Source organism: Passer montanus, unplaced genomic scaffold (assembly GCF_014805655.1).
Source record: "Passer montanus isolate IOZ18808 unplaced genomic scaffold, ASM1480565v1 scaffold4, whole genome shotgun sequence".
Classification (NCBI taxonomy): Eukaryota; Metazoa; Chordata; class Aves; order Passeriformes; family Passeridae; genus Passer; species Passer montanus.
The window spans coordinates 18455622-18479616 of NW_024368818.1; the positions used below are offsets into that span (position 1 = coordinate 18455622).

Here is a 23995-nt window from a genome sequence, read left to right on the forward strand (position 1 = left end):
CGGGTGCGCGAGGCGCTGGGGGCGCGGCGGCCGGCGGACGCGGTCAGAGTGCAGGTGCGTGCCCGCGGCCCGGGCCGGGCGCTGGGCCGGCGGGGGAAGCGGGGGCCCTGCAGAGCGTTCTGCTCGGCTCCCGGAGCCGGCGTGCCGAGGCGCTGGCAGTGTTGCCCCGCTGTGCGTGCTCGGGTCGCTGTTGTCGCGGCCAGCGCAGCCTCGGGGTCAGCGTGCCCGTGCGGAGGAGCTGCGGTGGGTCGCAGTGAGTGTGCTCCTCTCCGCCACGTTGGCTTCATCGCCCGCTCTGTTCCGGGGAGCAGCGCCTGGGTGTGCTGCTGGTGTTAAAGCTTTTTCACAGGGCTTGTGCCACGTACGTCCAGGTTTAGAGCTGTGTCAGTAGAACCATCGGTAACACTTCCACTGACGTTTGTATTTAGCTCCTCTTGTGAGCCAAGATATCCTGGAATTAACGGTCTATTATATATAGCCCGTTTTAGCTATGGGGCACTTTTCCTTGGCATAGGCTTGTTCCCCTGTTTTGTGGTGTTTCCAGCTGGCAGAGTGGTGGTTGCACACACAGAGTCCCTGTTTCAATGCAGAGCTGTTATCAGTATTTCTGGATGAATATGAAAAAGACTAGGGTGTTTGGTAGCAGTTTTAAACAAAACTGAAAGTGCATGGATTTATAAGAAGGAAATGTCTCACTGTGAGGGGTGTGAGGCACTGGCACACATTGCCTAGAGAAGATGTAGCTGTCCCTTCCCTGGAAGTGTTCAAGGCCAGGATGGGGCTTGGAGCAACCTGGTTTACTGGAAGGTGTCTCTGCCCGTGGCAGTGGGGTTAGAACTGGATAACCTTTAAGTTCCTTTTGAATTCAAGCCATTTGTGATTTTACTGAAAAAAAAAAAAAACAAACCCAGTTTGTAGCACGCTGGTGTTCCTACTCACACGTAGGTGAAGCCTAATAGGGTAGGAAAAAGCTCATCCAGTGTTGGTTCTTTTTGGATGTAGTTTGGTTAATAATGCAAGCTAGAATAAATTGATGCTAAAATTTGCAGTACTGGCATTCTTTCCCCTTCCCTGTCCTCCAGACCCTTGCTGCTTTCCTCTTCCCTTTTGCTACCAAAATGTGGGGGCTTTGTATTAAAATGGGCTAGGAATCTGGTCTGGCTTAAATCCAACCTTATAATGGCCAGATTGTTGGACCGTGCAGTCTAGTTGTTACAGTCAGGATTGTCACTCTTGTTATACACTCATTCTGGTGAGGTGTGAAGTGGTCAGAACATTGCTGCCACAGCCTCTGCTGCTCCAGTGCAAGCCTGTGGGTATGCTTTTACTTCCTATTGCCGGATGCAAGACTCCTTCTCTTATTTAATCGATTCCAGAACAGCTTGATGAGGTGGCAAAAAAGTTTCTTTGTTCATTTTTTTGGTGTGTTTTGTTAAGGAGTGTTTGTGGGGAGGGAAACTGAGGAAAAATGTCTGCCACTATACATTAAACATGAATCCAATATAACATACATGCTGTGTTCTGGGGATTTCCTGGAATACAGAGGATAAGCGCAACAGCTTCAGGCATGATACCATAGGAAACACCTTTTACTTTCACCATACAAATAAGAGGATGCCCAGATGATCTTGTTTCTTGCATTAGTTCTTCCTTTGGGTAGAACTAGAAACTAGGGGTGCTTTACTCTGTCTGACTCACTAGATTCACATCTTTAAAATCTTCCGTGGTTCTTACTGGAATATGGAAAGCATGTTATACAAGCCTGTGTAATGCTTTGCCTGTGTTAGTAGTAATTTTTTAAACTATAACACACTTTACTTCTCAGGCTGTTTAATTCTTGGTTTGTTCTGTCTGGGTGACAGAAGTAGATGGTTTGCATTGGTTTGTCTGGTTTAAAATTACTAAAGCACTTGCCCAGTTTGAAGTCATTGGGACTATTTGGTCCCTTCAGTTAAGATGTAACTGGTTGGAAAAGAGGCAGTTTGGTTGTTTAATCAGCCCTGGTTTTATTTGTTCTCTACAATATTGTTAGAAGATGATCTGCAAGACCCCCAGCAGATAATTTTGCTTTGAAGGCCAGCTTTGTCTCAACTCTGGTCAGCTGAGGAGCAACTATGGGAGTTAAATTTTGCTTGCTGCCTTGGTACTGACATAACATTTCCCATAAAAAAGTAATTAAAAATTATATGTCATTAACAAACTCAAATTAAGACATTAGCCTGCACTGTACATGGTTGGTTTTCCTGTTTTGCTGTTACAAAGGATTGGGGTATCATTAGTTTTATTCTTTTCATAAAACTGAACAAAATATTTCTAAGTTTTTTTCTTAATAGCTTTTTTTTTTCCCCCCCATGGGCTCAATGAAGCAGTCTTGGTTTTTGAGATGAAAGGAGAAACATCCAGTGCAATCATTTTTATTTTTGTTTTGTATGAATACCTAGTTTTTCATGTGAATTTATTGGCTGCAACATTGTTTTAGCAGTCCAGCATTTTAGGGCACATAAACCTCTAGTGAACAGATTTGAAGATTTGAAACATTGGAACCTTTCTACAAGGATAGAACAACAAAACTGATACTGAAAACCATCAGAATGGTCTTGCATGTATTGTAATGAAGAATAGTGCATGACTGGTCTCTCCTGCTTTAGTAAGAAGAGTTTGGAAGGGACATTACCAATAGGAATATGTACTTTGCTGAAACACTTTACATCTTCAGAGCACTTCATTGATTTCTTTATTCTCAGCTCCCCAAAGATGCAGGTACATCTTTTTAATCCTTGCTGTTCTTGGGAAGAGACTCTGCCTCAGAAAGATGTCTCTGCCTAAGGATTTGTTTCTCTCTGCTTTGAAGTGAAAAGAAAAACTGACACTAACTTTTTTTCTCTTTTTGTTTTTATTGTCATTATTTTTTTGCCTCTAAAGAAACAGTTACTTTGATTTCAGTAAGAAGCTGAATTAGGCCTGAAGTGGTATGTCCAGCTCAGATGGAAGAAGAGCATGAGCACACGGCATTCCTGCCAAAAAATAACAAATCTCTTGTTCTTTTACCTCTAGGGCTGGGTTCGCTCTGTCCGATCCCAGAAGGAAGTTTTGTTCCTGCACATAAATGATGGGAGTTCTCTGGAAAGCCTCCAGGTGGTTGCTGATCCCAGCCTGGAAAAGAAGTAGGTCCATTTGAAATAACTGGAGAAATACACGTGCTGATCAGTGCTTGGAGGGGTCTGCTTAGGCCTCCTTCCCTGTGCCAGGGACTCGCCAACCACATTTGTCTCCACCAAGAGCCTCTTCTAATAAAAACCTGTCACTTTTCTCCCCTCTTGTCCAACATTCCTGCCTTGTCCTAAATTCTTCTCTAGCTTTGTGAATCTCTTCCCATTCCCACCTCTGCATTAATAATTTTTCATTTCGTCACTTAAGCTCTATGGCTACAGCATCTCTTATCATCCTAAGTAATCCAGCTAAATTAACAGGAATCTCTCTTCTGAATGTAGTTGTATCAGCACCCAGTTAAGCTGTTGTTTTTTCTTTGTTTCTTAGAGACCTGACTTTTGGAAGCTCAGTGGAAGTGCAAGGGAAGCTTGTCAAAAGTCCTCATAGGATGCAAAACATGGAGCTGCAAGCTGAAGCCATTAATGTGGTGGGACCTTGTGATATTTGGGTATGTCACTATAGCAGGACTGCTGGAAATCTATTCTTGAAGGTCCAAGTATCCAGCAAAGCATGCTTGCAACTGTGTTTTCTTTAAATCTGAGTGGTCCTGCAGACTTTGATTTGTCAGCAGTGTCTGTAGAGCACATCAAAGGAGAAACATTGGATCTCCATGAAAGCTCGCTTCTGTGACAGAGCCATTTCTCCATGGAAAATGTGTATTAACATACAGTTAAAAGTATGCCTTAGTCCCACCCTGAAGCACTTAACCTGTGCAGGTGGCTTACCATGAATTGGAGAAGCAGTGGAAGTGGCACGACACTCTAGGTTGTGCAGTTGGAAGAGCCATATCTGGCACAGGCATCTTCAGAACCAGCTTGCTGTTGCAGCAGTGAGGTGAACAGCTGGGTTTCAGGGGAGCTCAACATCCAAAAGGTGGAGTGTTTTAGAATGCTAATACTTCTTCTGATGTTGGTGGATCTTTCTCTGCTCTAAGCATTGTAAAATACACAAAATAAGCAGAAAAGATAGGCAAAAGCATCTAGTTCTTCTGTACTCTGTGATGGTGATTGAATTTTAGTAGGGAGAGATGGCATTCTCTCCCTAGCAATAGCAATAAAACTGCATGGACTCCCAAGTTCTCATCCTCTTACATTGACTTCCTTGTTGTTTTCAGTCGTTTCCCCTGAAAATGAAGGAGAGGCACCCACTGGAGTACGTCCGGCAGTTCCCTCACCTGCGCTGCAGGAACAACACGCTGGGCGCCCTCCTGCGAATCCGCAGCGAAGCCACTGCAGGCATCCACTCCTTCTTCCAGGTAGTCCCTTCTGTATCCAGCCTCTCCTGTAGAACACTCCACCCAGGCTGTCTTTATGGGAGCAGGTTAGGAGGGAAGGAGCATGACATCTTGCCTGCAGGATATGGATTTTGCTCACAGTGGTTTTTTTCCAGGTCTGAGCCTGGCTGGGCCTTGGCCAGACTGTTGCTTATGACCAGGTTAGTGCATCTGTGGCCTGTCAGTGCCTTTCCACCCATTTCCTGTTATTTATCCCTTTCACAGAATTGCAGTGTAATTGCCTGCAAGTGTGTGGTCTGTGGAACACAACATAATATGGACTTGTTTAACCCATCCTCTGCAGTGACCTTATGGTCCTTGGACAGAAACATCCTCCCACATGGAAAAATCTGTGATACAGGAACACAGACAAACTGACTCAGAGCTTCATGTTATTCTCAGTTCTTGCCTCTTACTGCAGTACAAGTCTGTGGGGATGCTGTTGGCTGATATTAAGAGACTCCTGGTCTGATGCATTTGACACTGATGGGTGGGAGCCACCTGTGTTTTCTGAATGTGTCACTCTTAAGCTGTGGGCACAGCACGGGCTTTGTGCAGGCAGGGGAGCAGTGAATTAGCTCTGATGCTAGATGTCACATAGAGACCATGTGTGACTAGAAAAAGAAAGGTAGCAAGTTCTTTAGGATGCATGAGCCTTTCTTTAAAGCTGTTCCTGTAAATAAACATGTTTTAGTTTAGATAAGCTGGCTTCAGCTAGAATAGAATCACATTCAGATAATTCTGATGACAAAATTCATACATAATAATTAGTGTGGCCCAAGAAACAGGTTAGAAGTGTTGAGATGAATTTCTGGTTCCAGGTTTGCTGGTCTTTGTTGCCTGCAGTGGCAAAGAAGGCTTGCTTTCTCTAAGAACTGTCCGTGTGGAATTGCATGGTGTTTGAATGACTTTTGTGGTGGGGGGTGCGGTCCTGTGTCAGGTAAAGTTGCTGGTTTCAGGATTGTGCCTGCTCCTAAGACATAGGCCAGCTCTGTCGGGAATCAGTCTGTGCCGCCGTCGAGCCACTAGATGGCATTGCCTACAACAGTTTGTGCTTCCCGACCTGGACACCGCAGGCAGCCGAGGTACAAAACCCCCGAGGTACAAAATTCAGGCTTTGCTTCTCCAAATCAACCCCTGCTCAGGCTCTGACATACCTTCCTGTTTACAGTGCTCAAGAGCGGAGCTCTATTAAAAAAATAATTTAAAAAATAGAATCTATCATCAATTTAGCAGCAGCAGCTACACTAAAGTTCTTTTTAAAGGAATAAGGAAGATCTGGTCCCAGACCTGATATTTGTGTGAGAACTCTCCTAGCACCAGGAATGTCTGTGGTTTTATTCTGTCTCTAATGGAAGGAAGTCTTAAAATTGCCACTTGCATCATCCCAAGAATATTGCAATTTCCGACTTGACAATGTTAGAACATACCATAGCTACAAAGTACAATTTGAGCATTTTCATTGGGCAAAGCTGTAAGGAGCTTAATGGTGGAAGAAAGTAAGTGGAGCTGTTTGAATACACAAAGCTATCAAGACTCTGTAACTTTAAAAACCTCTCTTTTTTTAGCCTGTTAATTTCCAGGAATGAATGCCTAGTGCCAAGTGCCTTTGGTTGGGATGTTGAAAGCTAAAATGTCCTCTTGAAATCTTCTTCTGAGAATTGTGGTCCATGTGGGATAGAAACATTGTTCCTAGGCACAGTAAGATAGTTGCATTGTGAATGGCAAATTCCATTCTGTACATTAAGTTCCAGGTTTGTGAGAGGCTCAGTAATGTAACTTGAATTATTTTAGAAGCTTTTATAAAGGGAATTATCCAAGAGGTTTTAAGGGGATTCTCTTATTTCAGATCTGTGCAGTTTGCATTACTTTCCAAAGCATGTAAGGGATCTAGGTGAAGAGTGCTTCTTTACAGCAACTGCTACCACTGTATGAGGAATTTAGGCATTTTCAAACATCTCCTGTAGAGCTGGGAGGCCATGTACCCAGCAAGGCTCTGAATATGCAGGGAAATGTGTCAAAGGCCTGCATTTTATACTGGTAGAGTGAAACTTTCTTCTTCTGGCAAAGCAAGTAGCTCTGGATCCAAGACTTCCTTCTAAGCAGTAACTGGATCCCAGTGAAGAACCAAGGTAGCCTAGAGCTGACTGCAGGGACTTTGCTCCCTCTTGGTTGTGTACTCCCACAAAATGCATTGCATGTTCATATGAGGTTTTTGATCCAAATTAATTTTAGTTTGATTCTCAGAGTGGGCAGTAAATACTACTCCTGTCTTCCTAGTCCCTTAAGGAGCTGGTGATAAGGACCAGGACCTCTCATGTGACTCAATTGTATTATTTTGGTAAAAGCTATGAAGCTGAGATGTATCCATCCACTGAATATTGGGTTGCAGCTGTTTTAAAAGCCTATGTCTGCACTGCAGAGAAATCCAGAGAGCAGGGTCTCTCTTCATTCAGCCTTACTGGTTTCAGAAGTCTCTGCTGGATTTGTGAGCTATTACATGAATGTGTAATTCTGCAGGTACCTAGAACATGATCAAGACAGGGTATACTCTGTCTCTTAAAATCAGCTTGACTTCAGTATCTTAGAGGATGCAAGGTAGGACTGACACTTTATTGGTGGTTGGGTGTTTTTAAGATCTCTTTCATCCAGTGTGTGATTTTTGTCATCCAACACATTTGATCACTTCTCTTAATGCAGCACGCAAAGAGTGTCCTTTGCCTAACCACTGCCTTCCAGAAAGCTGAAAGAAGCAAAGTGTTGAGGTCTTAGGGGTGAACTGGATTGAAACTGCCCGAAACTATAAAAATTCTGGACAAAGTGAAAAGAAAGAGGAATGATCTGGAAACAGGCCAGTGCAAAAAAAAAAAAAACAAACCTCATAGTAATGACATAAATCTTTTTTGGTTATGAAACCTGGTGGAAAACACACAGGTAGTAAACACAGATTTGTAAATCATGGTAGCATTTTGTCATCTGTCCTTGTAAGACAGAAGCTGCCCAAAAGACTGCATGTGCTGTCCTGGCTGGGAGCTAATGGCCTAGTTGTGTGTGCTGGTTGATGTCATCCTTCAGGGTGACAGCTTGTTAACTTTGCTGTTCTGTCTATTCCAGGATAACGGATATGTGCATATTCATACCCCTATCATTACATCCAATGACTGTGAAGGTGCTGGGGAGCTCTTTCAAATTGAGGTAAGTTGGGTTGCATAAGGTTTGTTTCAGTTTGGTTGGTTTTGTTCTCAAAGCAACTCTTGAGTTCTTCAAGGTTAGAGGAGATATTTATCTTCATAAACCCTTTTATGTACTTCTGTATTTTTTTTAATATAGCAATCCTTTGCTTCAATTAATAATTTAGACAGTTAAACAGATAATTATCTTTTATTTTATTGCTGCTTTGTGCATTAATCAGCATCTCTGGTACTGATGAGGTTGTTCTATCCCTGGTGCTGTGGAAAAATTTACAGAGAATAACGGAGGGAGGTGGAACATCTTAGTAAACAGAATAATGTGATTGTAAGAGCCCAAGAGATGGGATGGGCCATTCAGGACAGGCTACTACACTCAAGTATTTCTGAGCTTTGAAACAAAGAATATAATTAATCATGAGATAATTCTTTTAAAAAAAGTCAGTAATATCTGAAACTCCTTTTCACCAGTGTGTACATACAGGTTCCTCCCTACAAGCTACTCCTGCTGGAATTCTCCGCCAATATTGTCAAGCTTCCCCATAACCACCAAATTACCGCCACAGTCTGTCATTACAAGAGTACTTCACATCATGGGTCAGAACCTCTTGTGAAACTGAAACACAGCCATAACCACTAAGATCTCCCCCACAGATTTCTCATGATTCCTGACCCCACAGTCATTAATCATACAGAATTCCACTGCCTTTTATACTTCTGTATCTGAAATTCAGTCTTCTGTTTCAAACAATGGCATCCATTGCTTCTTATGCATATTGTCTCCAGCTTTGCTGGTGATTCATCTGTAAGCAAAAGAAAAATTGTTGGGGTAGCAGTTACTTGCTGTGGGATCGTGTCTTCCACTCTGCACAGCCTTGTGACAAAAAAAGCTTCTGTCTACTTGTTCTCCAGGATCTCAAGGTCTAACCTGTGCTACCAGTGATTCCCTTCCACACCAATACATGTGGCTCAGCTTTTTGCTTGCTGGGACAATAGGGTTGATTAGCTAAACGAAATTGTTCCTGTTTAATTGAGATGCCTTAATACTACCCAAGGTTCACTCCAGGCTGTTGCATGCAAATTAAGACGTGAAAACAAGTGACACTTAATGATGGAAACATTATGCAGTTTGCAGCTGTACAGCGTATTGCGTCTTCGGTACAAATTGTATCCACTTGAAAGCTGTAGAGGATGCAGGACTGCAGCGTAGGTGGCTGGTAGTGACAGAAGCCCTGATGCAAATGTTGATTGAGGTGCTAAACTGTGAGCTGAAACTTGTATAAACTGGATCTCATCTAAATGCATGGTTCAAGGTGGATATTTTACTCCTCTCCAGTGGGATTGCTGAGGTGTAAATAATACCTGTCTTGGAGAAATGTAACTACAGCTGTGCTTGAAAGGTGTGCACTAAGTGCCAAGTCAGACCCTATTAAATGGCTTGTGCCATAAAGGAAGGAATTCACAAACCCACTTGCTGCTGGGAAGAGGGAAGTTGTCCCTGATTCCCTGTTTTTTCTTTGATTACAGCTTCATTGTCTGGCTTCGTTTAGGACTTAGTGTTGTTTCTGCAAAGCCCAATTCACAACTGGTCCTGGCTAGCAGAGCTCTAAGGCTGCCTGCTATCCTGCTGGGGTCACGTCACTTTTTTTTGCCAGTGAAAACATGGGTGAGATTAAGCCTGCCTTAGGCCATGTGTGTGATGCTGTCAGACACAAAATAAGAGTGACAGAAGGGTGTCAGACATAATAATAAGGGTATGGTATTTGCAGGAAGGCCCAGAATCTTCAAGTTGGCCCAAACCAACTATCAAGACATTCTTGTCTGCTGTATTCAGTCACTTTTTAAACTAGCCTTTCATTCACTGAGCAGGACAAGGGAGAATATAAATTAATGTTCCTCTTATATTTGAGGAGGAGCTGAGATTTCTGATGATGGGAATTGGTGAAAACAATCTTCGAATTAGATTCTTCAGTTTCAAAAAATATTTAAATCCTGTTCCTTAAGTTTTAAGACCTATCTTCTAGCTGCAACCAGAATTGGTGTCCTATTACTCCTGAATTTGTAGTAGTTGCAGTACATCTGTTGTTAACAGATTGGGGTGTTTCTGCTTTTTCGGGGTTTTTTTTGTTGTTTTTTTGGGTTTTTTTAGCTCCCTTGGGCAGTGTATAGAGCTAGTCTCACCAGTTTAGTTGACCTGCTGTAGGTGGAGTAAGTTGAAGACTTCAGTTGAATAGTCTTTAGGACCCAAGTAGAGGCTGCTTTTGTACCCACTGTGAACTTTTACCTTTAAATAGCTGTTTTCTCTTACTAGCACAAATTTAATCCTCTGCACAGGCCTGAGCAGCCATTAGATGTTAGTCAGTCTTTTGAAGTGATGGGAAGTGAAGAGAGTAGGAATATGCTTTTACATGTGAGTTGAAGAAATGGGGAAAAATTTATCTGAAGTTAGAATGAAAAGGCTTTTTGAAATGTGGTCTTTGATTCCCGAAGCTCTTAATCCTGTAGGATTTGTGTTTGTTTATATATTCAGCTTCCTCATTATCTTTGTTTGGTTTTGGATGTCCTGATTAGTCTGTACATAGCTTTGGTTGGGATGCTCTCATATTAAACTTGGGATGGGGGTGAATCCATATTCCCTCTCTGCTGGACAAATCAACTAAATGTTTTTAAAATGAAGTTACTGTAATGATGAAAAGAGTGCAATAAGCAGAGGACGTTTTAAAGAATATATAAGTCACAGGATAGTAACAACTCCAGAGGAAACTTCTCCACCTGAAAAGTGTAGGTTTGAGGAGAAACTGCCAGAAGTGTGAAGATGACTAGGCAGATCCTAACCCACATCAACAACACCATCATGTGGCTTTCTGCACTGTTGACTGTATCTTCCTGTGGTGGGAGCATGTAGGGGACAAAGCATCTTGTTTGTGCTTCTTTCTTTAAAGTAAATATATTGAAAATACTAGAAGACCTGTGACTGTTGAAAGCAGCGTTTTAGTATCATCGAAAGCAGGATGAAGTAATTCTTGAAACAGGGAGAATGCAGATCAGCAGGGGCAGATACCCCTTTTTCTATTTTAATCTGAAAATGATTCCCCTATACCAGCAGTTTTAACACCTACACCTCAGCACAAATTCTTTCCTTGTTTTTTTTAACTAATTTTTCTCTTTTATTTCTTCTGAAGTCCAGAATTCTTAGCAGCTTTTTATTTTGTAAGAAACTTTACCCGGTCCCCTTCTGTGGCTACATCCTAAGAAACGTGCCATACTTTTGTCCTTGTGACCCAGCTGCATGTCTGTTCCCTGCTATTTTCAGTAGCCTCCCGCTCTGTCTGCAATGTTGAAGACTCCCTGTTTTCTGAGTCTATTGCTCTCTTTTCCACTTTGCTGCCTGGAAAATTTTCTTTGTATGGCAGCTCTCAGCTGCTGTGGAGAAGTTGGAGGCTTCTCAGTGCTCTGTAAGAGCCTGTCTGGCCCAGGACATTCCAGCTGGTTTAGTGTGGGTCTCCACAGTCACTTTCCCTGTTGCCCAGCTGCAGCCTTTTAGGGGAACTCAGTATGCAGTGAGTTCCAAAGCATAACAGCTGTATCATGCATTCACAGCTCCTTGAAGTAGCTCTCACGTGCAGTTTTATTGCTTGTGGCCGTATCCTTCCTGGGACTACTCTCTACCTGTAAGGAGCGCTGCACTGTCCCTGTCGCTCCAGAGGAGGTAAAATGTGCTCTGTGTGAGGCTTGTCTCTTCCCATGCACACCTCATGGCACCTGGATGGTGTCTGGCTGAACCCAGGGTCTGGATGAGGCCATTTCATTACTTGAAAGGATATTTAGGATATTTAACTGTAAACCTGAAGAACTGTCCAGGTATAGTTCTTCTCTAAAATGCATCTGGAGATTGTACGGTGTTGGGCTTTTGGGGGTTTTTTGCTCCTTGCTCAAAGGAGTGATTGTCAAAGTTTTTAGGTTCTTGATGGTGCGAGTTTATGGCTGTGCCAGCTGTGGCACCAGCAATATGTACCTGCTGCTGAAGATACAGAAACTTACTCCTACTATCCCTTTGGTACTACTGAAAAATATCCTTGTCAGCTCCAAAGAAAGCTGGGATCTGCTGGGGAGGATCACACTTAAACACAACAGTGTTAGTGTCTGTAAGGTGCTTTCCCTTTTAGAGATCTGTGACAGTCTGGGAGGCAGCCAGTTCATGAGAGACTGGTACTTCAGAGAAGTGCTTGGCAGGGATCAGGGTAAGCTGGACCTGAGCTGAGGGACGGCTGGCTTTTGCATGTTCTAGCTCTCCCAGTTTCTCCTCATTTTTACCTGATTCATATCTGCCTGTCCAGTTTGTATTTATGAGATGTTATGCATTCCAGTACATATTTATGAGATGTGTGTCTCATCAGAACCAGCTGCTATTGCTCAGTGCAAGTCCAGCTGGTCAGAATTAGGACTGGAATTGCAAGGAGGACTTCTTAGAAGCTTGGAATTTTGCAGAGGTTGTCTGAAAAGGAGAATCCAATAATGTTTGTGATGGGGTGTCACAGAGGGCAAATCTGGATTAAAGATGTGTTTCTGGGAAGCTGCAGCAGCATGGTTGTGTGGGCCTGGGCTAGAGCTACAGCAATGATTTCTGTGAGCTTTTTCAAGTCTCCTCTGATCCCTTCATGCCTTTGACTTGCATGGAGTGTAAGACAGAATCAAACAGTTTGTACTCTCCTGAAGCTAATTGCCTCAAGGAGAAGCTAATACAAGACTGACATCAAAGGGAATAATTTTAAATTAAATCATTAGACATTTGAGGAGATGGAGAACAAAACAGGTACTAAATCCAGTTGTTCTTGTATTTAGAATGAGAATAAAAAGCCTTTGAAGTTGACGTCAAATACTAGCACGTTTATAGCACATTTACTCTGAGACACCAAGATGATTCTCTATCCCTTTTCCCCCCATTGCAGTTTGGGTAGTTTTCACTCTGGGGTGGAAAGAGTTTGAAAGGAAACCCATCATTCCCCTCCTAATCTTTTATTAAGTCTGTGTTTTGGGGTTGGGAATTGGGAGAAGTGTCCATCTAATTGAAGTAAAAGCACCACTGTGTTGTTGCTTCATTTTGCTAGTCATGGACATGAAAACCAGTCTCACCCAGTGTCAGCAGTGAAGGCATAGTGTCCCCTACCATTTAATTGTTTGTCTTGTACCAGTGGCTGTGGTTTCATATAATAAAGAAGCCATCTTGATCTAAAAGGCTGAGCATGAATCTGGGGCACAGGCACTTGGGAATACTGGCCTGTGCTCAAATGTGTAAAGTGGAGGAATCACCTCCAGTGGATTAGCTGATACTTGTACCTGTGAAATGTGCAGCTGCTAATTATGGAATCTTCTCTTGCTGAAGGTGTCCCTTCTGATCAAAAAGGGAGGCCTTAACTTTTCTGTGCAGGAAAAATTATTCTGCATGAGCTGTGTGGTACCCATGGTATTGAATATTGTGCCTTAGGATGAGTGAGAGCAAGTGGACAGCTGTGGGGAGGGGAGGTGATCAGATGGTGATGGGGCAGTAAAATTTAAATATTGCCATGTTTACTTTTCACCTTCTGTCAGAAGCCATTCACGAGCTGCTCACAATGCAGCATACATCTTGGGATCTCTCAGTAACCTCTCAACAGCCTCTAAATAGGCTGCAGGTTTTCAGGAGCCCAGTTGACTTGTAGATTGGCTCACTTTGTCTAGTCACTATTTTCCTTACGTCTCTGAGATCACATACAATTTGGAGAATGAAAAATGACACAAAGTCATTATAAATAAACCTGGCCCCAGCTCCTGGAGACAGCTGTATCCTGTTTGTGGATTTGGGGGGAAGCATTGAGATTTTGTGGCTGATTTCTTGTTCTTTTCTTGATTCCAGTTTGTCTCTCTGTCATTGTTTAGAAGTTGCATCCTACAGGATTAGGTGGGATTTTTCACTGGTGAAACAAGGAAGGTCTGAACTAAACTTTCAGGAAAAGAGAAACCAGAAACTATGGCCCTTCTCTGTAGTCTTCTGGCCATGGTTCTGCAGTATGTGAATGTTTGATGTTTATTAATATATTTATTGTTTTTGAGCAAATGCTCTGGGTTTATTTGATGAAAACAGTAGGGACCTGCTTCTGCATCCTCGAAGTTTGGTGTTTGGTTTTTTTAGAACCTCAAAACCTCTGAAGCAAAGGAAGCAGTCCTGGGGTTAGAGCCACAATTTGTCATATTTTCATTGATCTCTGTGGAACAAGGCAAGCTTGCTCTTTTCTTCAGTGTGATGTTGTGAAGAGATAAAACTGCCTTGTGATCTGAGGTTTTTGGAAGTCACTGTTTTATCTTTGTGATGAGCAGCAGAGCTTTTTGAGAACAAAAGCAACACCTTCAAGCTCATAGAGAAAAATGGCAGGTTGTAGGCTATCAAAGGCTGGCAAACAAGGCTCCCTGTGACAGAGCAAGTTAGGGAGTGAGGTGGCTGGAGGCAGTGGCATACTTAGCTGAATTAGCAACACTTAGCATGACTCCTAGGAGCTACACCTTGGGTATTTCAAATTTATTTCAGAAGTTGGAAGTGAATGTAGATCAGCCAGACCTCAGATTAGCTTTGAAGTTTCATTCTGTTTTCCTCTTGAACCTTTGTCTCCTCCAAAGTTTAGGGATGACATTGAAATATACAAGATGTTGAAACACAATATCATCTGTCTTCATGTTTCTTTAAAAGTCACTGAGTTGTGACCTCTAGAGATCATCGAATCCATCTCACTGTGCTCAAACAGGGTCAGCTGGAGCAAGTTGTCCAGTACTCTGCTGCTGAGTTTTTTATATCTCCCCAGATGGAGACTTTACAGCCTCTCTGGACAACCTGTTCTAGTGCTTGACACCACAGTAAATATTAAAGGTTGTTCTTGTTTTCAGATGAATTTTTGTGTGTCTTTTTAAAAATCTATGCCTGTTGTCTCTTGGGACTTCTTTTTTCTTTTGAGGTTTTTCATAATGGAGCACTGAACTTGTTAAATTTTCTATTACTTGTAGATTTTTATGCATAAAATATCTGATGACCTGAAAAAAGCATGCAAAAGCTGAAATGAAACATAGTTTATTTTTCACTGCCTATATAATATGTAAGCTGTGATGTCTCTGAATTAATATTGTTTCAGTTGAGATACTTTTGAAGACTGAATTACAAATCTTAAGAGGATATTGCTTTGCTTTTTTTTTTGGATTACTGTTTGTCTTTTTCCAGTGGAAACAAATTCATTTCCCTGTGAAAAGAAAATAACACTGTGTTTAAAGTTTTTTTCTGAAAGTCAGTGGGACTGACACAGAAAACACTCCTCCATTTTCTCATCAGGCTTGAAATTGAATTTTGAAGGCAATGCTATATGAAGTTTCAAACTACAAATGATAGAGATTCTTCTCTTCCTCCTCTCTGTTCATTTTGGTAGGAAAGTGAAAATTGATGCTTTGAAAAAAGGGAAAATAAGCTGGGTGCTGTGCTTTTTATTTAAACACCAATGGTCTGACTTGTTCCTCATTGTTACAGACATCAAGAGAGGCAAAGGAGTCTGTGGAAAAGACCCATTTCTTCAATGTGCCTGCCTTCCTGACAGTTTCTGGCCAGCTCCATTTGGAAGTAATGGCAGGGTGAGTAAAATTAGAAGTTTTCATCTTTGTCTGTGGGATATTCCCAACTGGTAATTTTGGTATCCATTACATATCTGCCATGGTTATCTGCCAGAAATGGACTGAGTGGCAGTGGCTGGATGATGGGTGCTGGGAGGCCAGCCTGGACGGAGGGCTGGAGCACCTCTTGTGTGGACACAGGCTGAGAGAGCTGGGATTGTTCAGCTTGGTGAAGGCTCCAGGGAGACTTTAGTGCCCTTTCCAGTACCTAAGGGGCTACAAAAGAACTGAGGATAGGCTTTGGACAAGAGCATGGAGTGACAGGGCAAGGGGGGATGGCTTCAGATTGAAAGAGGAAAGGTTGGAATTAGATACTAGGAAGAAATTCTTTACTTGAGAGTGGTGGGGCACTGACACAGGTTTACCAGAGAAACTTGAACACATCCAGGAATGGGGGTGTTGGTAGGGGAAGGTGTCCCTGCCTGTAGCCAGGGAGTTAGAACAACATTGTCTTTGGGGTCACTTCCAAAATCATTTGGTGATTCTATGCTCTGGAGGGTCTCATAGCATCTAGAGAGCTAATGCTGTGTGATCTATCAGTGCAGTGCTTTTGCATCTAGAAGAGCTTCATTTATTTTTGAAGTCTGAAGGGATTCAATACCACTTGAGCTGCAGGCCTCAAAAACTCAGTGCACTTAAATAAAAATAAAAGGAGCAGGTTCCCAGAACAGCTATGCTCCATTATGAATAAACACATCTAAATTTATATGGCCCTAGATTCATTCAAAATGTCTGTAAGAACAAAACACTACTGTAAAATAGGAACATGAAGCTGTAATGTACTGCATGCTGAAGATTTTTATTTAGATGCTGATTTTTTTATTTATCCATCCTTTGAGAGCAAGGTGCATCTGAGTGATATCAATGGAAAAAGTATTTACCAGACAAGCAATCTGCCGAGTTTAGCTTTATCTTAGAGCAGGCTGTGTACTATTTAAGGGGTACAGCCTGATGTAATAGAGTGAGATTGTATTTCAGGTTGATCATTAGAATCCACATTCTTTCTTTTACTTGGATTGTGGAATTACGCCTTTCAGTAAAGGTCACAACGCATACAAGTTCATGCCATCCCATCTTCCAGGGACAAAAATCTCCCCCTCTTCAGTTAAACAAACTTCTTCCTCATTAACCTTCCCCAGCTAATATCTGAGATGAGACCAGTCTTCTGCTGGCAAGTGACCTGTGGTTTGGCCACAGCAGGCAGGGCACCACATGAAAAGCACCCTGTCTATCAAGAATGTCTAGCCTCAGTATTTCAGCATATCACAGACATTGAGGTGGTCTGAGAAGGGACCACGTCACTCAGGGAGAACAAACTGGGCAGGCAAGAGATTTCTGAAAAAATTTATATGTTTTGGTTTGTATGCAAAAATTGCCCTTTGAACAATTTCACTGCAGCTATTTGTCAGCAGCCAATAAACTGTGCTACAGTGATTACATAAAAAAACTCCATCTCTGATTCTCAACATTGCATATGAGGTATGGACAGCAAACACTCTTAGAAATACAGGTCCAGATTAATATATTAAATATTAAATATATATTTAATAAATATATTAAATAAATAAATATTAAATATATATTAAAATACTCCCAGATTAAAAGGCCAATCTTTAAAGTTCACATTTTCTAAAGCTAGGATTTTATCCCTCCCATTTTGAGAAGATTTCCACTCCACAATAACCGATCACTTTAAAAGTTTTTGAAGTCACCATTAGTTCATGATGAAACCCCCCCTTAGTACGTGGCAAACAACTGCAGTGTTACCTGCCTGAGATCTGGTCTCTGACAGGCTCTATCAGCAGTCCAGCTGGCCAGCAGTGATTTGGCTGAAGTACCATGTCTGAGGAGAATCCACATTACAACAGCTCAGAAGAATGTGCCTTCAGATAAGGGTTGTTGTGCTGATTTCATGCCAGCTACTCACTGTACTAATTTAGTTAATTTATTGGGAAAATTCAGTGTTGATGAAGACCAAACCCATTATGAAAGAGAACTCTCTCTTTGACACGCTTGACTCTTTCACCCTTAGTCTTAGACTAGTAAAAAGTGAGTTTTCCACCTTCAAAATGGAAATATTCTGGTCTTCCCAATAAACAAATCAGGTAAAACAGTAAAGATTTATCTGTTTTGGATTTGATTCCATGAAATTTATCCTTTGTTTTAGCCAGACTAAATTCTTCATGTCTAAAATTATCTTGTCTTCAAAAATTACTTCAGCTTAAATATAATGTTGAGTGTTGCAGTCTTAAGGCTCTCGAGAACACTTTGTTCCCAAAAATTTGTGGGAGGAGACTGAGATAGAAATGCTGAGAACCTTCCCCATCCAGTCTTGACCCATATTCTCTCGTGACTTGTAGGACTTGGGAGAGAGACAGATCCTGCAGAAGTCCATTAGAAAGTAGAGGTGAAGCAGGATAGGTATGAGAGGCAGGTAAGAATTTGTCCTTGGAGAGGTGGATGTAGAAGGGGAGCAGAAGGTCAAGTAGGCAGTCCTGTAATTTTGGGGTTAGCTTTTACCTTTACAGAGCTCATGAGCAACCTCCAAGCTGTGGTTGGAAAAGGCTGGAAAGGGAGGTATGGAGGAACTTACCTGATGAGTCTGGGATCACATCTTCTGTGTCTTTGCAGAGAGTTTATCAGCAGACCACAGGGAATCACCTGGATGCCCATGTTTGTGTGTTGTCCAGAGCTCAGGGCTCTGTTTCGTAGCAGGGTTGCTTGGGGTGCTATTCCTGATCACAGGAGAAAGCAGTGAGCCATTGATAGTTGGCGAGTTTTTTTTCTTTGAGGACAAGTGGGAAGAGAGCTGTTCCTGCGTTTATTGACCGTCTGCTGTGCTGTGTGTGCTTGTTACTGAAGGCAAGGTCAGAGGAGTTCATCTTGTCTCTCAGTGTGACACGAGCGGCCTACTTGGCACAACTTCTCATTTCACTGTGCCTCATCTTAGCAGTGACGGCATCTAGGTTGTCTGCTCAGCATGTCTGAATCATTGTCAGCTGCTGTAAATCCATGGGCTTTTTAAGGTCTCCAGAAAAGTCTTTATTCAGTAATACAGCTCTCCCCTTCAGTCTCCTTGGTCTCTGATGAGTCAGTAGCCAGTGTGTGCGGTACAAGTGTAGGGCTGTCTGTGTCCTGATGTCTGGTTTGAAATGTTGTTGGTTTGCTGTGAAGTCCATGTGGTATTTCCTTGCCCCTCAATCCTCTGGTGAGGACAAAGGCCCCCTTGGGGACCTGAACTGGGCTGGAGAGTCTGTGACAGCTGAAGATGAATCAGAACCATACTGGAGACAGCCAAAGCCATTTGTTGTCAATAAGTAAAGCTTGCTGGCTGCAGTAATTTTTTTTCGCCTTTCCCACAGGCTGTACCTGCTCCTCTCTTTTCAGCCCCTCTTGTTAATAGTTTAACATCAGTGTTTTTCCCTTGTGCCACATTTCATCCCAGGCCCTGTCTGTTCTGCCTTTTGCATCATGAACTTGAATAAAATAGCCTTTCCTAAAACTTCTGGGAGATATCCCCTTCCTAAATGGCAGAATAAGTTATCTCATCATTCCTTGTCCTCCTTAGCCCTGTTTCTTTTCTCTCTTATCAGACCTTCACTAGGTTTCTCCTCTCTTGTTCATCACACATTGTGTTGAAGTTTCCTGCAAATGGGTAAGAGGCTGAAGGGCAAGCTAATATCAGCCTGTTAGGACCTGCAAGGAGGTTCTCTGAAGACAGGCCCACTCTTTGCAGTGGTGAATGACAAGAGGACAAGAAGCAGTGGGGATAAGTTGAGAAAAGTGAAGTTCTGAGTGGACATAGCGAGGAAAATAATGGAGAAATTCAGTCAAGCATTGAAAAAGATTTATGAGATTCATCAGAAACGCAGCTAGGTGGAGCCTTGAGCTGCTCTGGCCTTCTTGCTGCCCCTGCTTTGAACAGAAGACTGAACCAATGACCTCCTGAGGTCCCTTCCAGCCCGAGTAATTTTCTTCTAAGTTTTTTTCTTGCCTTTGTTCTCATTGTCCTCGCCACTTATTTCAGGCACAATATCATCTTGGTGAATTATCTCTCTAGTTCCATTTCAGTTCAACATCCCGAGGACTTGTTTTTTCCTGCTAACTTAAATCTCAGCCCTTCATTCAGACTTCTGCCTGCTAACATCTATTTATCAAACTTGGTTTAGATGTATCATAATTAATCCCTCTCTCCTCAAGCACATCCCCTTGATTGCTAAACCATCATCTGTTCTGCTGCTCTTCTGCCTAATCCAGATGTTCTCTGCAATCCTACAACTGGTTTTGCAGGTTGCAGAGAGGGTCTAAAAAGCCTTTCAGTCATCCAGACTATTTTGGCTGTGTCTGCCTGAGTTTGTAGAGAGCTGAACTCAGTGAATTTCCTGTTGTTTGCAGAAGGTACTAAAATCACCCTGATTTCACTTTTGAAATGCCAGTACTTCAGTGTTTTTCAAAGCATGGAGGATGGAGAATGAGAGAGAGCTGTCATTTTGATGTTCAAGAAAACACTACAGAGCTCAAAAGAGATGTGTTTGAGGCTGCCTTCCATAAAAGAGGCTTCATTCTCAGCAGTCTGGCAACACACGCTCTTAAAATTTGATTCCAAAACGACTTGCTAATGATGACACAGATTACATTGTCTTTAAACAAATATTTGCTCTACACTGTACAATTTTAAATTCTTCTGAATGCAGCTGCAGGAATGATGTCCAGTTGTATAACATTCCTGTTGCTAAGAAGTAACAAAAAGAAGTGTAATTATTTATCTTGGCTGTCTGAAAAAAAATTTCTGACATTTCTTGCACAACATTTGTTTGAGTCTGAGTCATAATGCAGACTCTTATAATTAGTGCACTAACTTCCATTAATTAGGCTGACACTTAATTGGATCTATAAAAAGCAACCGTGACATGTCTGGTTTTAATCAATTACTGCATACTTCAGTCTGGTTCATGACTGCTGCAGTGATTGTTAATGACTTTGTATTACTGGGAGACCAAACACATGAATTCTGTAGGTACAACAGTGAGTCTAGAGTTGCTTGGCTAGTTGGAGCTTTACAGTCCACATGGATATCCTGTTGGTTCTTTTTTCCTCTCCACTTTTGGGGAGGGTAAGTAGGTAATCTGCTTGCAAGCATGGTGAGAGTGCTGAGGTTAGCTGCGGTTCAGCCATGTAGGGCTGAATGCAATCCCTGCAGTCTTGGACTATGTGTTTTTTGTGTTATGTCCTTGCTGTAAAAATCAAGTGCAGGTAGCAAGAGAAGAGCCAGTTTTATGCTCATCTGGTGAAAGGTGTCCTCAGCTGAAATTCTTGGTCCTCATTTTACAAGTAAGCTAAGTTGAACCTGTATATTTCTGTCTTGAATCCAGTGCATAGTCCCTTTTCCTTCTCTGAATACCTCATCATCCCTATTCCAGTCAGTGGTAGGTGCTGTAGGGTCTGTGGCAGGAGAACCCAGCATCCACACGTGGGGGGCCTTGCAGCTCCACTTCATCTGTGTGCCCGGACAATGCTGTGAGAGCTGCAGGGGTGTAAGAAGCTGTGGCTTTGTGACAGTACTGGCTGTCACAACCCTCTGCCCACATGTTCCTGTGCCTTAGTAGCCACATTCGTGGTGATTTCTGGAAACTTATTTTATTTTGTGACTGAGGCAAGCAAGAAGCCTTTGGGCAGCTCAGCTGACCATCAGTGGCAGAACAACACCGTGGCAAACTTAATACCCTACAAGAAACTGCTTTGTGTCCAGGCTGCAGCTCCTGCTTCTCAAGGAGTCTCTGTGCCTCAGGAGATGGCTCCACGATGAGATGTGGAGCCATCCCATCTCATCTCACCCTATTTGCTCCCACAGCTTTCCTTGAAACAGATGCACAAATCCATTAGCACATGCCCTGAAGTTCTTCGATTTGCTGCCATTGTACTGAAGTAGAATAGAATATAGATACGTGTTGTAGTCAGCTGAAACATGAAACAGCTGCCATTGTATTGAAGTACAATAGAATATAGATATGTGTTGTAGTCAGCTGAAACATGTTGCATTTTATATGGGTTTTAGTAATTTTTTGGATACAGTTGCTTACTGTGTTTAGTTACTGTAGAATTTGAGGCTTTGGAGGTTTTAAATAGTTACACCCAAACTTTGGAATGTGGCCTGAACCATTACTCCCTTTGTTCAGTAATGCACCCACTGATGCTTTTTCATGTTGTAATTGATACTTGCAGAGTTCATGAAACCAATGTTCATCTGAAAAATGAAAAAAAAATTTAAATTAATTTTTCTCTTCCTGGCTGTTATAATGCAATTTTTAAAGAACATGGATTTTTTCAACTTTGAAAGGAAAAAGATTTAACCCAGTTATTCCCTCCCAACATGTGGTAATGTATTTTAGTGCTTTAGAGTAGGAGTCAATGGGATGATTAAGTTTGAAAAACATCTTAGCTACCTGTTTTATTTAAATCTTTGGAACATTTTGTGTTGCTCCTTTGTAGAATATTTCTGTTAGCTAGAGCACAGGAAATGATTATTTGAATAAATCCTAAACTACTGTGGTGGCTTTCATCAACCCAGCTTGAGTTTTCATTGCTAATCAGTAATTTTATTGACTTTAATTAGAAACAATAGTATCAAAACTAGGACAAAGCAAGACTCCACTGACAATAAAGTACAACACTGTTGCATAGAAGGGTGGAGGACCCAGGCTGATGATGTCTTTGGGCCTGGAGCAGATGACTTGTATGACTCTGAGTAACTCTTAATGTCCTTTGTCTCAGTTTTCCTGTATTCTGCCATCTGTAGACTAACAATCCAGTGTCTAGCTCTGCTGTGAGGTTTAATAAACAAACTTCTGGGTGCTTCGCCAGATAATTAGGGTATGTGGGTCAATTTGTTGTTAGTTACTTAAGTGTGCCTGGATCATAGTCAAGCAGAGGGGGATGACCTGGGAAGGATCCTTATCCCATCTTCTGTTTTGTGCAGCTGAAGCCAGAGCAGAGGCTGTGGCAAGGGGAGAGCAGGTCCTGGAGCGTGGCAGGAGGGTGCTGTGCACATGCAACCTCGCAGGCATCATGCATCCCTGCCCTTTGGAAGCTGCAGCAAGAGAAGCTGCTGCATTGCTTCACCCTGACTGGCTGCAGGGGGAAGTTGGCACTTCCCAGTCCCTGTCTGGGAACTTAGACAGCTTTCTTTTTTTTTAAATTTATATGTTTATTTTTGGCTGCTTACAAAAGGAAGTACAGTCCCATCTCATCGCAGCATGAGCCGAAACCTCAGCACTCAGCACACCAGCTCTGCTGCCCAGGCCTGAGCCTCACATACTGCTACAAAAGTCCTTGACAAGATGCAGCTTTTCTCCTCTGCATTTCCCCAGAGGGCAAGCAGAAATGGCCACTAAGGAGTCTTTAAAAACTCATTTTTCTGGGTAAAATTCAGTCCCTTCTGCTGCCTTTTCAACAGAAATGTACATTTTCATTGGGCATAATCCAAAGCACCAGACAATAGTAATGGGAGTATTATTTTTACACTGAGGTTAAAACCCAGATATTTCTGTCCAACTCTGACAAGCATGTTTTAACACAGTATACCCAGCTCAAGCATTTAAAATATTCTGCCTTGTGTCCACATTGCTGGGCATCTGTACCTCACTATCGTCATTAGGAGCTCTGGGCTTCCAGCTCCTCCAAAAACTAGACCCGAGAAACATTGGGCTGATATTTTGAATGCTTTCCTGTGTGTGTGGTTTTGTGCACAGGGCCAGAACATCTTTCAAAATAAAAATTTCAGCATCCCTGAATAATCCCATTTGTGTTCAGGTCAAGCACTGCAGCTAACTCGTGCACCCTGGCAGCTGAGCAGAGTCACCTGCTTATTTCAGTGGAGCAGGCAGGTCCTCCATGCTCAAAATGAATATGGTCATGGCAGAACAGAGTGGAATTAAATCAGATGGCTCACTTTATTAACTTCTTCCCTTAAGGACAATGGGTAGATAAACTCCTGGGCTTTAGGGTCACCTTGCTGAGAGCTTCTCCTCCTCTGCTGATATTGTGTGTTGTTTTGTATTGGGGTTAGAAGTTATTGTTTCTAGATTTTCTTGCAATCTAGATTTTAGTGTGTGTATGGCAGGGAGGGGATGGTGGATTATGGTGCAGGGGAACACACTATGTTGAAGGGTTACATGCTGTGTTCATTTGACATGGCCAAAGATTAAATTTGGCACAAGTCACTGCTCAGCTTAACTTGTCCCTGCAGATCTTGCCAGAGTAATCAATATATTTTTGTTTACATGGGCATGTGTTGTATTTTGGGACAGCAAGGGCACCATGAAAATGAATTGTTCCCCCTCTGCCATGTTGATAGTGTATTTTTGTGGCTTGCAGTAGAAATCACTGGGGTGATGAAGTTTTGAGAAACATCTTTGCTCCCTGTGTGTACTGGTGTGGTTTAGTGCTTAGCCCTGAGTCACAGCAACCAGCTTCTGCCTCCAGCTGTGTCACTACTGTGTGGTGTGACCTTGGCATTGGTTGTAAGCTGACTGTGCAGGGATTGCATCTTCTTGATTAATAGCCTTGTTCAGAGTTATATGCCCTTGGTTCGACAGCACAAATAAGTCTTTATTACCTCGGTAGCAGTGTGGAGTTCTGGCTC

General features: G+C 42.4%; 1 protein-coding gene across 2 annotated transcripts in view; it reads left to right on the plus strand.

Annotated features, from left to right (window-relative positions):
- The first annotated feature begins 6 nt into the window (after positions 1-6).
- Positions 7-23995, plus strand: part of NARS2 (asparaginyl-tRNA synthetase 2, mitochondrial) — a 48344-nt gene continuing 24355 nt past the window's right edge. For both annotated transcript variants that reach the window (XM_039718287.1, XM_039718288.1), the window contains exons 1-6: positions 7-54; positions 3055-3164; positions 3538-3658; positions 4325-4465; positions 7598-7678; positions 15215-15315. In XM_039718287.1, the coding sequence (XP_039574221.1) occupies positions 3599-3658; positions 4325-4465; positions 7598-7678; positions 15215-15315 (383 nt within the window). In that variant the 5' untranslated portion in view covers positions 7-54; positions 3055-3164; positions 3538-3598. The remainder of the gene's footprint in view (positions 55-3054; positions 3165-3537; positions 3659-4324; positions 4466-7597; positions 7679-15214; positions 15316-23995) is intronic.